This window comes from Pteropus medius, unplaced genomic scaffold (genome assembly GCF_902729225.1).
Source record: "Pteropus medius unplaced genomic scaffold, Ma_sr-lr_union100, whole genome shotgun sequence".
NCBI lineage: Eukaryota > Metazoa > Chordata > Mammalia > Chiroptera > Pteropodidae > Pteropus > Pteropus medius.
Window position 1 is genome coordinate 9,693,771 of NW_024347791.1, and position 12,220 is coordinate 9,705,990.

The window sequence follows — 12,220 nt, forward strand, 5'->3', positions numbered from 1 at the left end:
TGCTTGGATGAGGTCCTAAAGCTGGAGACTGACCAGCATGAGGTGAGCTTGCCATCGACCCACCATTCTGCTTGGTTCTACCTAATTGATCCATTCATTCTGACTATTACCTCGTGACTTGTACACATTTGGGTTGCGTCTCCTGCTTCACGGTTCTGCTGTCACTTTACCAGAAGGGGTTACTGGTAAAGTGAGAAGCATGCTATGTCCTGGACCAGCCAAGCACAAGACAGGCTGTGTACCTGTGTCAGCCCCCAACTCTCTGTCCAGTGCCACTTGCCTTCTCCTCCCTGCCTGGACAGAAGTGTCCTAGGAAAAGAGAACGGCCAGTATTTTCTTCCTTTCTCACATGTGTTAATGATGCTTTGGCCCATTTTACATGCCGTGAAGTCATATTATGCATGATTTCTTTTTAGGGCAGAAGTGTAAGCAATAACCCCAGATACCATAGAAGTCAATATTTTATCACTTGTTAAAAAGAATTCAATGGGTAAGTGACAATAAATAAAGAACACAAATTAAACAAGAACGTAAGTAAATACTGTCTTGCTTATACATATTTATATCTTATGGTAGTGATTTTCAAACTTTTTTGAACTTGACCCAGAAAATAACATATATTTTATACTGAAACCCAATACATACTCATACACACAAAAATAATCAAAACAAGTTTCAAAGACCAATACTTAAATGTGCAATGGACTGAGACATTTTCCGTTCTATTTTATTCTGTTTGATCATCTTCTATTTCTCTCTCTTTTTTTAGAAAATGTTCATTGGTAAATCGTTATATTGATATCATTACCATCTAATGAGTTGTGTTTTAGAGCTTGAAAAAACCTGCCTTATAAATGCACACTTCACAAAGTCCATATATGTAGAGTCCCACAGGACACACAATTGGAAGGGACCTGGAGATACCTTAGTTTTAGCACACTCCTTTTCTAGTGCATATATACCATACATCTCCTCCAAGTGGCCATCGTCTTCTGCTTGAATACCTCTAGTGACAGAGAACCCATTGCTTTTTGAGGCAGCTCATTCTGTCTTGACCACTTTTAATTGCTCAAACATCATATAGAATATCAAGGGCATTAAAGATACCTTGTAATCTAGAGGCAAGTCCCTACTACTCACATGACAAAACCTGCAATGTACTGGATGATATTAACATAGTACAGAGGATCACAGAATGTCACTGGTCAAAGGGAGCTCAAACACAATTTAATCCATGCTTCATTTCACAGATGAGGAAACTGAGGTTTAGAGAAGGAAGGAAAGTGACTCAATAAATATCACCAAGTGAGTTACTTAGGGTCTAGAAGCTGCTTCTCCTGACTCTCAGTTAATTGCTTTTTATAGTACATAAACACTGAAAGAATTGCAAGATAAATTAGATGAAACAAAAAGGTAAATAAAGAGAGACTCTTAAGAATAGGATCATATAGGATCATATGGGATCTGTGAATCACATCTATTGGAATGGCTCTTATCTTTCATTCTGTACCCCCAAATTGAGAGCCAGCTATACAGACTTGGTAAAAGTACAAAGCCATGTTATAATTTGTGCAGTACTCATGTTCTATCAGTTTATCTTACCTGTTAGCAGCAAATTTGTTTGAAATGAAACCACCTGGAATTTGTGTCACAATATAACCCCAGAAAAAAGATCCGTGGATAAGGCCCACCGTCTCTGGATCCCAGTTAAATTGTGCTGTCTGAAAATGAGAAGTTGGATACAGTTGTGTTTGTAAAATAAATACTTGACCGCCATTTTTCACTGATGATCCTACATAATAACCCACAAGTTCCTTCTTTCCTTCCCTTATGCAACAAATATTTATGGAGTGCCTCTTATGTGCTTGGGATATAGCAATGAATACAACGAAGTGCCTACTCTCATGGAGCTCACTTTCTAGTGAAAAAAAGGAGAGATTATGCACAAATTTAAATATATATACATATACAAACATCCCCCTAATAATGACAAGTGCTAAGAAGAAAATAAAAAAAAAAAAACTTGTGAAGAAAACAAAAAATTAGTTCTAGGTTTACTAGATTATTTACTAGGTTATTCAGATAACTAGTTTACTGAAAGCACAAAAAGAATGAGAGTCTTAAAAGTCTCTCATTTAACAAGGATAATGAAACTTATTCTACCTACCTATAGGCTGTATGGGGATAAACAGCATGAATATTTCTAGTAGGTTAGAGATTTTGCATTTAACACATTAAGATAATGCTTGGAACATAGTGTAGACTCAAAAATGTTAGCAGCCATTGTTGTTATGATGATGACGATGGCAATAAAATAGCCTTCCACAACTCTTAAGTCACTGAAAATGTGATTGTCTAGGACTGGAGCCCCTCTCTTCACTTTCTTCTCCAGGCAAAGTAATTCGCTCTATTTTGGACTCCCTGCAAATGTCCCTTCCTCTGAGGAAATCCCTCCACTCCCCGGAATTGATGTGGTCACTTCCTCCTGTGCTTGTTCCACGGACCCCTGTTCTTACAGCCATGACCCCCACACCGTGCTGTTCTCAAACTAGTCATCCACCTGTCCACTTCCCATACTGGGTGGCAAGCAACGCTAAGGGAGCATCCGTGTACTTTTGACTTTATAGCCTCTGTACCTAAAACAAAGACCTGGAACAAGAAGGTATAAGTAAATATTTGCCAAATAAATAAATGGCTTTGGAAAGCATTGATATCAAAATGCAAGGTGCTCCTATTTTGGAGTAAGGGTTCGTAATTAGCTACATACTCTGTCTTATAAACTTTCATCGCCGTTTATTTTCCTCTCACTAATTAGTATGTATTTATTTGCTCATTTATTCAACATTCACCTAGTGCCTCCTGTGTGCCGGTCAGGTGTCAGACAGTGTAAATACAAGCTCACAAGCAAATTGCCTTTGCCTTCTCAATCATCACAGTCCAGGTAACATTGGCCTGTACTCTGGGCTGTATTTCCCATTTTGCAGATTAGGAAGTTGAAGCTCAAGAATAAAATGGAACTAACAATCATTAATTTGAATCAGCTCATCGAATTTTTATTTCATGCTACCACGTGCCACACATTGTTCCAGGCACTAGGGATGCAGCAGTGAATGTCAATAGCAATTGCTGTCTTCGCGAAGATGCCAGCAGGGATGGCAGATAATAAACAAGTACAGACTGTGTTGGATGGTGATCAGTGATGAAGAGGAAAAATAAAGCAGGAAAGGGTATAGGAAGCGTTGGGTAGGAGTGTGGTAGGGTATGATTTTAGGCAGAGTGGCCAGGAAAGGCTTCACTGAGGAGATGATTTTTAAGTAAAGCACTTAAAGGAAGGAAGGGAACAAGTTGTGTATTCATTGTTTAAGAGGAGAGCTTTTCGGACAGAGAAATAGCAAGTGCAAAGGCCCTGAGGTAGGAATGTATCTTGTGTATTAGAGGAACCACAGGACATCAGTATAGTTGGAGAATACTGCCTGAGGGAGAGGAGGGTAGGAGTTAAAGTCAGAGGTTCAAATGATGAAGGGCTCTTTAAGTCATTATGAGAACCTTAGCTTTTGCTGAAAGAGAGATGGAAACCACTGGAAGCTTTGAGCAGAAAACGGACATGATTTTGTTACGACACCTTCCACATATTTCCTCCTTTAATCCTTAGAACATCGAGAGGTAATTATTATTAACTCTTTTATTGTAGATGAGGAAACTGAGGCTTAGAGAGATAAATTTACTTGCCCAAGTCATACTAGTTACAAGTAACTAGTTACAACTAGTGACAATGAGAGCTGAGATCGAGACCTCTTACCTGCCTGACCCAAAACACTACATTCTTTCCATTATTTGTAAAGACTTGGCTTTCTTACTAAAAAGTAGAGACTAGACTTCTTTGCCTTGAGTCACAGTAGGATCCAAAGAACCAAGGATCAAAAGCAGAGGAACCCACTTCATCCAGTAGCTGATCGTCCATCACACTGTCCCTTGCTCATGCCTTTCTCTCAGAAGGGATGGTGCTTCTGTTCATTCTCTGAAGGAAAAGGTATATGAAGAAGAGCACTTGGTCCTGCTGAGAACTGACTTTCATCATCACTTGAGCCCCATTAGAATCACAATGGCCCCATGTACAAATCATCCCTATAAGCCAAGCACTGCGTCAGATACTGTGTTAGGTTAAAAAATGACGCCCAAAAGTTATGCACACAAAATCCCTGCAATCTGTAAATGCTGCCCTATTTGGGAAAAAGGTTTTGCCGATATGATGAAGTCAAGGATCTTGAGATGAGTTATCCTGAATTATCCAGCTGTGCCCTAAAATCTTATGACAAGTATCCTCACAAAAAAAAAGGCAGAAGGAGGTTTGAGACAGAGGAGAAGGCCACGTGAAGACCAAGGAGATTGAGATTAGAGTTATGTGGCCACAGCCAAGTACTGCCTAGAGCCACCAGAAACTAGAAGAGGCAAGGAAGGATTCTCCCCTAGAGCCTCCAGAGGGAGTGTGGACCTGCTCACACCTCGATTTTGGACTTTTGGGCTCCACAATTTTAAGAGGATACATTTCGGTTGTTTTAAGCCACGTTTGTGATCATTTGTCATGGCAGCCTTAGGAAATTAACAGAGGTACTAAATATATTAGTACCAAATCTGATCTGCAAAGCAGCCCTTTTATTCCCATTTCACAATAAGGGCAATGACGGTTAGCAAAGAATTTCTAGAAATGCTGATTCCTGCCTCCCTGCTCACATTTCCTTCTAAGAGGATTCCTCCCTCCCCCCAGCAACAAGGGTCTCTCTCCTGCTGACTGAACATCTCAATAGAGAGAGCCAAGGCTGGTGTCTCTGTCTGTCTGTCTGTCTCTCTCATCTGTCTGTCTCTCTGTCTCATGTGAACCCAGAGATTCTAGTTAATACTGAACACTTGAATTGACACAAGTCACATTGGAGTCAGGGCCAAGGAAGTTGGCTCCCTGGCAAGGCGAAGGCTCAAGGATCTTCAGCATTGGAGGGCAGTGGGAAACCATGGAAAAAGAAAGACAGCAGTCCATGGGGAGCCCAGGAGAATGAAGCCCACTCAGATGGAAGCAGAGGAGAAGCCACGAGGAGCAAGCAAGCTGGAGAGCTGAGCTAAACATTTCCCAGTTCCTGCAGGGTCAGGCTCCACTCTGCCCTTCCTGCCGGAGCCTCTGTTCATGCCTTGGAAACAATTAGGTAAAGATTCCTTTTTTTCCTCTCTGCAGTGGAAGACAGCGTAGATTTCAGGCCCATCTCAGGCTGTCCCCCCACCACCTGTCCAGGGCACAGATTGCACAAACTCACACAGCAGATCTGCTTTCTCACTTTCATGAGGTCCCTGACAGCCTTAACATAATCCCCTTTTTAACCTGAACTGTTTTCACTGCATTTCTATTCTTTTGCAACCAAGAATCCCTTACCAAAACAGAAGGTCTCAGAGTTAATAAATAAAAGTCAAGTTTAGAACCAGGTCTGGCCAACTCCAAAGCCTGTCCTCTTAGCCCTACGGGGCTCATGACTCACAGGAAGGAGTCTCGGCGTTTCCTGAGGGTAATGAGAAACTACTGCCAACTTCCTCAAACTTCTGTCTTTTATTGCTTACCATATGCCAGAAACTGTTCAAAGTGAGTCAGATGCTTTAAAACTCATATTACCCTGCAAATGATTATTCACACATCAGCTAAAATTACCTTTTATACCACTGGTAGAATATATGCCATATATAGTAAGACCTACCTATTCATACTGCTAACGTTCTTTAGAAAATGAGGATTTAAGATTTTCTCAGTGCAAAATAGTTTTTTCCTCTCCTCCATAAAATGAAAATCAAACAAACAAAATTATCGGCCATTCAGAGCCTTTCTTTGCCACCAGTTTGAACATGCTCAACTGATAACTATGTTTTGTTCTGTTTGGATAAGAAAGAAATGGCCTGCAATAAATTAGAGTAGTTTTAGAGCTTCTGACACACTGAAATGACATTAAGTTTCTCTAAGACTCCAGAGGGCAGGACCATAGAAACCAGAGAGCACACACTAGCATTGTTCCTCAGGTTTATCAAAATGTCCTTTCCATATGACTCAAAGCAGACTCTGCCTCTTTTCAGACAACAAGCAAATGCAAACCAGCATCCCATTTTGATGTGGGCCTCAGCAGACAAGTTTTAATTAGCTGGCCTTGCTCACACAAGGCTGGAAGAACTCATGTGATACGCATCTGAAACCTCGCTAGAGTACATCATTCTTTATTTTAAAAATGCATGACATGCCCCCCACTCTTCAACTTCCCCCTTAAAAAATAAACAACCAGGACATCCTTTAAAATATATTCAGCATCAAGAAGATACTAGTTAGAAGAATCTCCATGGCACTCTTTTCTTTTAGCAGAATAATCTCTCAGATTTAAAAAAAAAAAGACTTCTTTTTAATGAATTGAAATCAATCACATTTTCCCAAATCGGCCCTTGGCAAGAATTCTTCCGAGTAATGCTGATAGATGTAGCATGAAAGAAAGCGTTCTGCAATCGATTCCTGGAAATACTGCATATCACAGCCTCCTCTCGGAGCTTCTCATAGGACAAAGCATGGCAAAGCCTCCCGTTTTGAACGCCTTCTTCACAGCACAACCTACAGAACGGTGATTTGCCAGACACCCACTTGGGGAACTCTGGTCTAAATGTTCCTGCCACGGTGGGTGGGATGATTAGATGCCTCCCTGCAAATGGATGGATTTCATTCCAGTGCGTGTGTTCAACACAATGAAACATGTATTTCTTGGGTATCTACAGGGCATATATTTTTGTTTTTTCCTCCATCACCTCAATACTTCTTTAGGCCTACCATTTAAGAAACAAACCTGATTTTCTCTTTCCAGCAATGCATAAAAACAATACCATTTAAGTCACTTCAGAGTACGCTTGCTTACAACTACAAGAGCCTCTGAACTGGGAGTCTTGCCTGCCCTCACTTCAATCCCAATCCATTGGGAGATCACTCGCTGGACAGTGATGAGTGTGGAGCACAGAACTGATCGTATCACCTCTGTTCTTAAAGCCCATCTGTGACTCTCGATGTGGTTTACCAGCCTTTACGTGACCTGACCCCTCTATAACTTGCTGCCTCCATCTCTCGATGCTCACCCCCACACTCTACTGTTCTCTTATCGGGGTTCCCGACCTGGAGTCTGTGGATGGAATCCTGTGGATCTGTGAACTCGAATGAGAAAAAAATCGGCATCTTTATTTCTACTAACTGCTAACCAAAATGTTGCATTTTCTGCAATTATGAATGTAGGCAACAGACCACAGTTACATTAGCAGTACCTAAGACTCTATTACTAGTAGAAAATATAAACACATTCATATCACATGACAGTTGTTGCCACTATTTCAAACTATAGTTTATAGTTCAAAATTCAAAATTATGGTAATTTTTAGACCCGTTGCTACATTTTTGTCACATCGATGAATGAAATGCAGTGTTTTCTCTCTGTCTTTCACATAATGAAGTATTTACACAGCTGTGGCCACGAGAGCTCCCACCATAGACTGATGATACTGACCCGAATTTCCGGTTTTCCATCAACATAGACAGTGCTGTTATTGACCATTTCCACAATGGCAACTCCAAGATTACACCGGATCCCAAAGGAAATGCAGAATCCCAGCCCACTCATGATGGCAATGATGTAACGCTTGGGGACGCCACAGCAGTGGCAGTCACAGTGTGGGGGGCTCTGCCTGGACGTCTGCACTGGCCTTCCTTCCTCGTTCAGCTCAATATTATTTTCTTCCTCATTGGTCCCATCAATTTTTCTACAGTGGAAAAAGAATGCACAGAGAAGAAAGGCCAGGATTAGGGAAAAAAAAAAGCACTAGTCAGAAAGAAAAAGCGTACCAACAAAAAAGAAAGGAAAACACAAAAGATAATGCAGCCTGCATTTTTAAAAGTTATTATTACCATCATCATTATTATTACTAAATTAAGTTATAATGGCTAAAATTACTATCGCTTCTTGGCCTTTTGGCTAAGATCAAGTGTAGTAAAATTACTGATATTCTGGATATTGTGTTGTACTTTTATAGGCATTAAGTCTTTTGAATCTCGTAACAACTCCTTGAGGTACACAGTGTTATCTTGCCGCTTTATGGATGAGGAAACAAAGCCCAGGACCAGAGGCTGCATCTTCGACAATGAGCATTACTGAGTCTCCTCCTGAAGGGGACCAACAGACTTCATCTACATTGCATGACTCAGACGGCTATTACATTTGACCTTCATTTTAATGTCATTGGAAGCTTACTAAAAAGATATACAGTGGGAAATTAATTTGTAGATTCTTTTTCTTCTTCCTCTTTTTCTAAGTCTTAACCAAATGCTAGGTGAAGGTAGGGAGGTACATTTTCTATCATAGAACATGTGCAGGTGGTTGTGTAGCCTTTCTTTCCTCCTTAGGTGTTTCTTCTAAGCAGGTGATCCTCTGGCATCTTTTAACCAGATGATAGGATTTTTCATTGACTTCTGTAGGTTCAGGTTATGATATGACCATTGCAGAGAATTTACTCTCTTCTTTTAAAAAAGTAATTGAGCACACTGAACATTGTCTGTCAATTATAAAAGGAACTGTTTACATCCGCTCACATAGTGTAACCCTTTGGATTATTTCGAAAAATCTGAAGATCTGGAATTATTAGGCCCACATTCTGTCATGGCTATAATTGGCTCTCCTGTTTACTAAAGTCCCTAACCTTCCCTATTGTCACCCCCAACACTCAACTCAGTTGCCATTTAACATTACAATTGCACTATTGCTTTTCTTGAAGTTAAAATGAGGAGGAAAGGAAATATTTTTTGTACACATATTTCTATCAGGAGTAGAAAAACAAAAATTAGACTAGGAGCAAATATGCATAGTCAACCACCATTTATGGATGCTCAATATCGTAACTGCCCTTGACATTTTGGGTCCTGCCTTACCAGCAGAGAAAATTACTTTTTCTATGCTCTTTTGTATCTATGATGCTGCTATGTGATGTAGACAAAGCAGAAGCACTTGAGTGAGATTTAGAAGCCAAAGGAAGCAATAAGAGGAGAATGCAGTATGAAGGGGAAATGGAAATGCAAATGGTGGCAGACGCAGTGGTGGAGGCAACTGGTCCTCCTGTGACTGTTGTGGCAGGATAGCTGGACGACATCATAATCAGTACTTAGAGGCATGCGTTGGTGGTGGCTGTGTTTTATCTAGAATCGTCTAGCAGTACGATAGAATATGTTCTCTCCCGCCTTTTTCCTGGAGGTAGAGCATCCAGATCTGGTCCTCCCATAGAGTCTGAGACCTTTTAACATGTTTCACTGAATTCCATTCCACTTAAGCTAGAGCGGATTCTGTTGACTGCAACTAAGAACTTTGAATGATACCGCATGTTTCGTTGTGGAAGTGGGGACTATTTCTATGTGTTAACATGTAAAGTGTGTCTTTGTCAAAAAAAAAAAAAAATGCCATATGGCCTGCTTTGCACTCTAGGTATCAAGTCTACGGTCCCTGTGCTGAGCTTTAAGAAGCACAGAGAGGTTTGGTTATTGTAAAGATATTTGGGGAAAATTGGAGAAAGAGAGAAAATAAACCATAGATAAGAAAATATACTGCTAGACTAAGAGAAGATAAGAGATGATTAGGAGAGAAAAGACTGAAAATCTAAAAGTTGAGGAGTTCTGTGCCCTACTTCTTAGGCAGAGTCTCTGAGGTGGGGAGTTCTTAAGAGAGAGTTCTAGGGAGCAGATCCTAAAAATGAAATTTTTAAATTTTATTTCTCACTAGCTGGATGGTGATGAGGACTGTAGCACAGGTGGTAAGTGGAGTGTTTCTGGTGTGTGGTTTCACCTGTGGTGAACTGGGATGGAATGCAGGTGGAAAGGGATGCACTGGTTCATGCAATATCTCTGGTTACCGGGGAGGCACGGGAGAAATAGCAATTTCTCCATGGAGTTGAGTGGCTATTATTAAATGCCATTGATGCTTCGAAGAGAGAAAAATGTCAGGATTCAAGCAATCAATCACCAAGTTAAAGGAAAGTGGGATAGTCGGTTGCTTCCTTGTCACCATTTAAAGAGACCTTCTCTCCTGCAGTTGGACAGCAGATGGAACTGAAGATCAGGCACGTTGTAAAAACGGCAGAATTCCCTCTGAGTGTGGGCTGGACTTAATGACTTGATTCCCAAAAATGCAGTACAGGAAGTGGAGGAACCTGGCAAACACTTCCTTAACCAAGCAATCAAGGTTAGCATCACTAGTAATAAGTCATGTTGATAGCATGTACCCCCAATAAGATGTAACAAGACAGACATTTTGCCTCTGTAGTATTTCTCACAACCCTAGTCTAATCATAAGAGAAATATCAGACAAATACAAACTGAGGGACATTCTACAAAATACCCAACCAGTAGTCCTCAAAACTGCCTGAGTCGTGAAAAATAAGAGAGAAGGCTGAGAAACAGTCACAGATGAGAGGAGACTAAAGAGACATGATGACTAAATGCAGTGTGGTATCCTAAACTGGATCCTGGAACAGAAAAAAATGACGTTAGTGGAGAAAGTAATGAAAGTTTTAAAAAGTGTCAAATTTAATTAGTAAGGTAACAATGGTGCTGTCTTAGTTTGGATAAATGTATCGTAAAACATTGACATTAGAGGAAACCAAGTCAGGAGTATATAGAAAATCTCTGTACTACAACCTCTCTGCAAGTCTAAAAATATTCCAAGACAAAAACTTAGCTTTGAAAACAGCAGAACTCCAGAGAAGCTAGAATTCTGAACTTAGGTATGTCTCTTACACCAAAGCCAAGATCCTGATAAGAAACAGGATCCTTAAAATTTAGGGTGGGAAGATATCTGAGACCTGGATTAGGGGATAGCTGCACTTGAACACCTAACACCCTACATTCCTCGGAACCCCTGGACCTGCAGAAGTGGCCACTCCCCCTCGTTGGAAGATAGAGGCTCCTCCCCCGCCTTACTTGAAAACGATGCAAAAGCCTCAAATATAGCAGGTGACTTACAGAACAATGCTGACACGCTTCAGGATCTGTTCGCACCTCCCTTTCTGGACACCAGACCAATAATTAGAACCAAGTCCCAGATTGAGCACATACTGGGGCCTGCCAATGGGAGAGAAGGGTGTACACGAAAAAAGCAGGATCTGATTGGTATTTACCAGCAGGAGGCGTGAGTGCCTGCCTGGGAACAGATCCTGAATGGGCTAGATGCGAGGGAGATGGAGGGGTGATAAAGTTGAATGAGGGAGAGTTTGTCGATATGAGGGGTCGCTTGGATTGTGTCCCCCAAAAAGATATAGTCAAGTCCTAACTTCTGGTAATGTGACTGTGACCTTATTTGGAAATGGGGTATTTGCAGATGCAATCAAGTTAAAATACAATCGTGTTGGATTAGGGTTTGTCTAATCCAATGACTGGTGTCTCTGTAAAAAGAGGGGGATTTCAATACACAGACACAGAAACTCAAGGGAGAAGGACATGCGACAACAGAGGCAGAGAATGGAGTAACGTGTCTCCAGGGAATGCCAAGGATGGCCAGCAACCACCAGAAGTGAGAAAGAGGCAAAGATGAACCTTCCTTCAGAGCCTTCAGAGACGTGACACCTTGATTTCAGATTTCTGGCTTCCAGAATTGCCAGAGAATAAATAAATGAAAGTCACCAGGTTTGTGGCCCTTTGTTGCAGCAGCCCTAGAAAACTAATACAGGGGACATTCTCCCATGACACAGGATTTAACGCACTGGCAAAGGCCAAGAAATGGTTCTAATGAGCTGCTGGTGTGGCTCTTGGAAGCTTCGACAAAGTAGAGATACCAAGAGGTGCACAACGACTTCTTTTTTTAAAAAAATATTAATAATAATTGTGTACTAGCTTCTGGTCATTATTGCATTAGGGCCAGATAATGACACTCTGACTTTTTTTGTTTGTTTTAATAACTTGAGAGTTTCTCGTGGTTCAGTAACTGAGCAGAGCACATCTTTGAAGTGGATTTGACTATCGGTGAGTTCTACTTTTCAAATCAACCACAAGTGACTTCTTCCTTTGAATAAGAACCTGAAGATGTGGACCTAGTGAAGCTGTCTTGGTTTAATAAGCATATCCAACATCATTCCTCTTGCTATTCATATTCATTTCAGAGACAGAATACCACAAGAGTGTACTTCGTGGGTC

At 40.9% G+C, this 12,220-nt stretch overlaps 1 protein-coding gene and 1 pseudogene across 2 annotated transcripts in view; one reads left to right on the forward strand and one right to left on the reverse strand.

Moving 5' to 3' along the window:
• The window catches only part of SLC17A8 (solute carrier family 17 member 8), a 38,742-nt gene that overhangs the window by 20,271 nt on the left and 6,251 nt on the right, over positions 1 to 12,220 (reverse strand). For both annotated transcript variants that reach the window (XM_039877997.1, XM_039877996.1), the window contains exons 2-3: positions 7,560 to 7,812; positions 1,603 to 1,721 (exon numbers count right to left, since the gene is read on the reverse strand). In XM_039877997.1, the coding sequence (XP_039733931.1) occupies positions 1,603 to 1,721; positions 7,560 to 7,812 (372 nt within the window). The remainder of the gene's footprint in view (positions 1 to 1,602; positions 1,722 to 7,559; positions 7,813 to 12,220) is intronic.
• LOC120615307 (uncharacterized) lies at positions 8,005 to 8,166 on the forward strand (annotated as a pseudogene).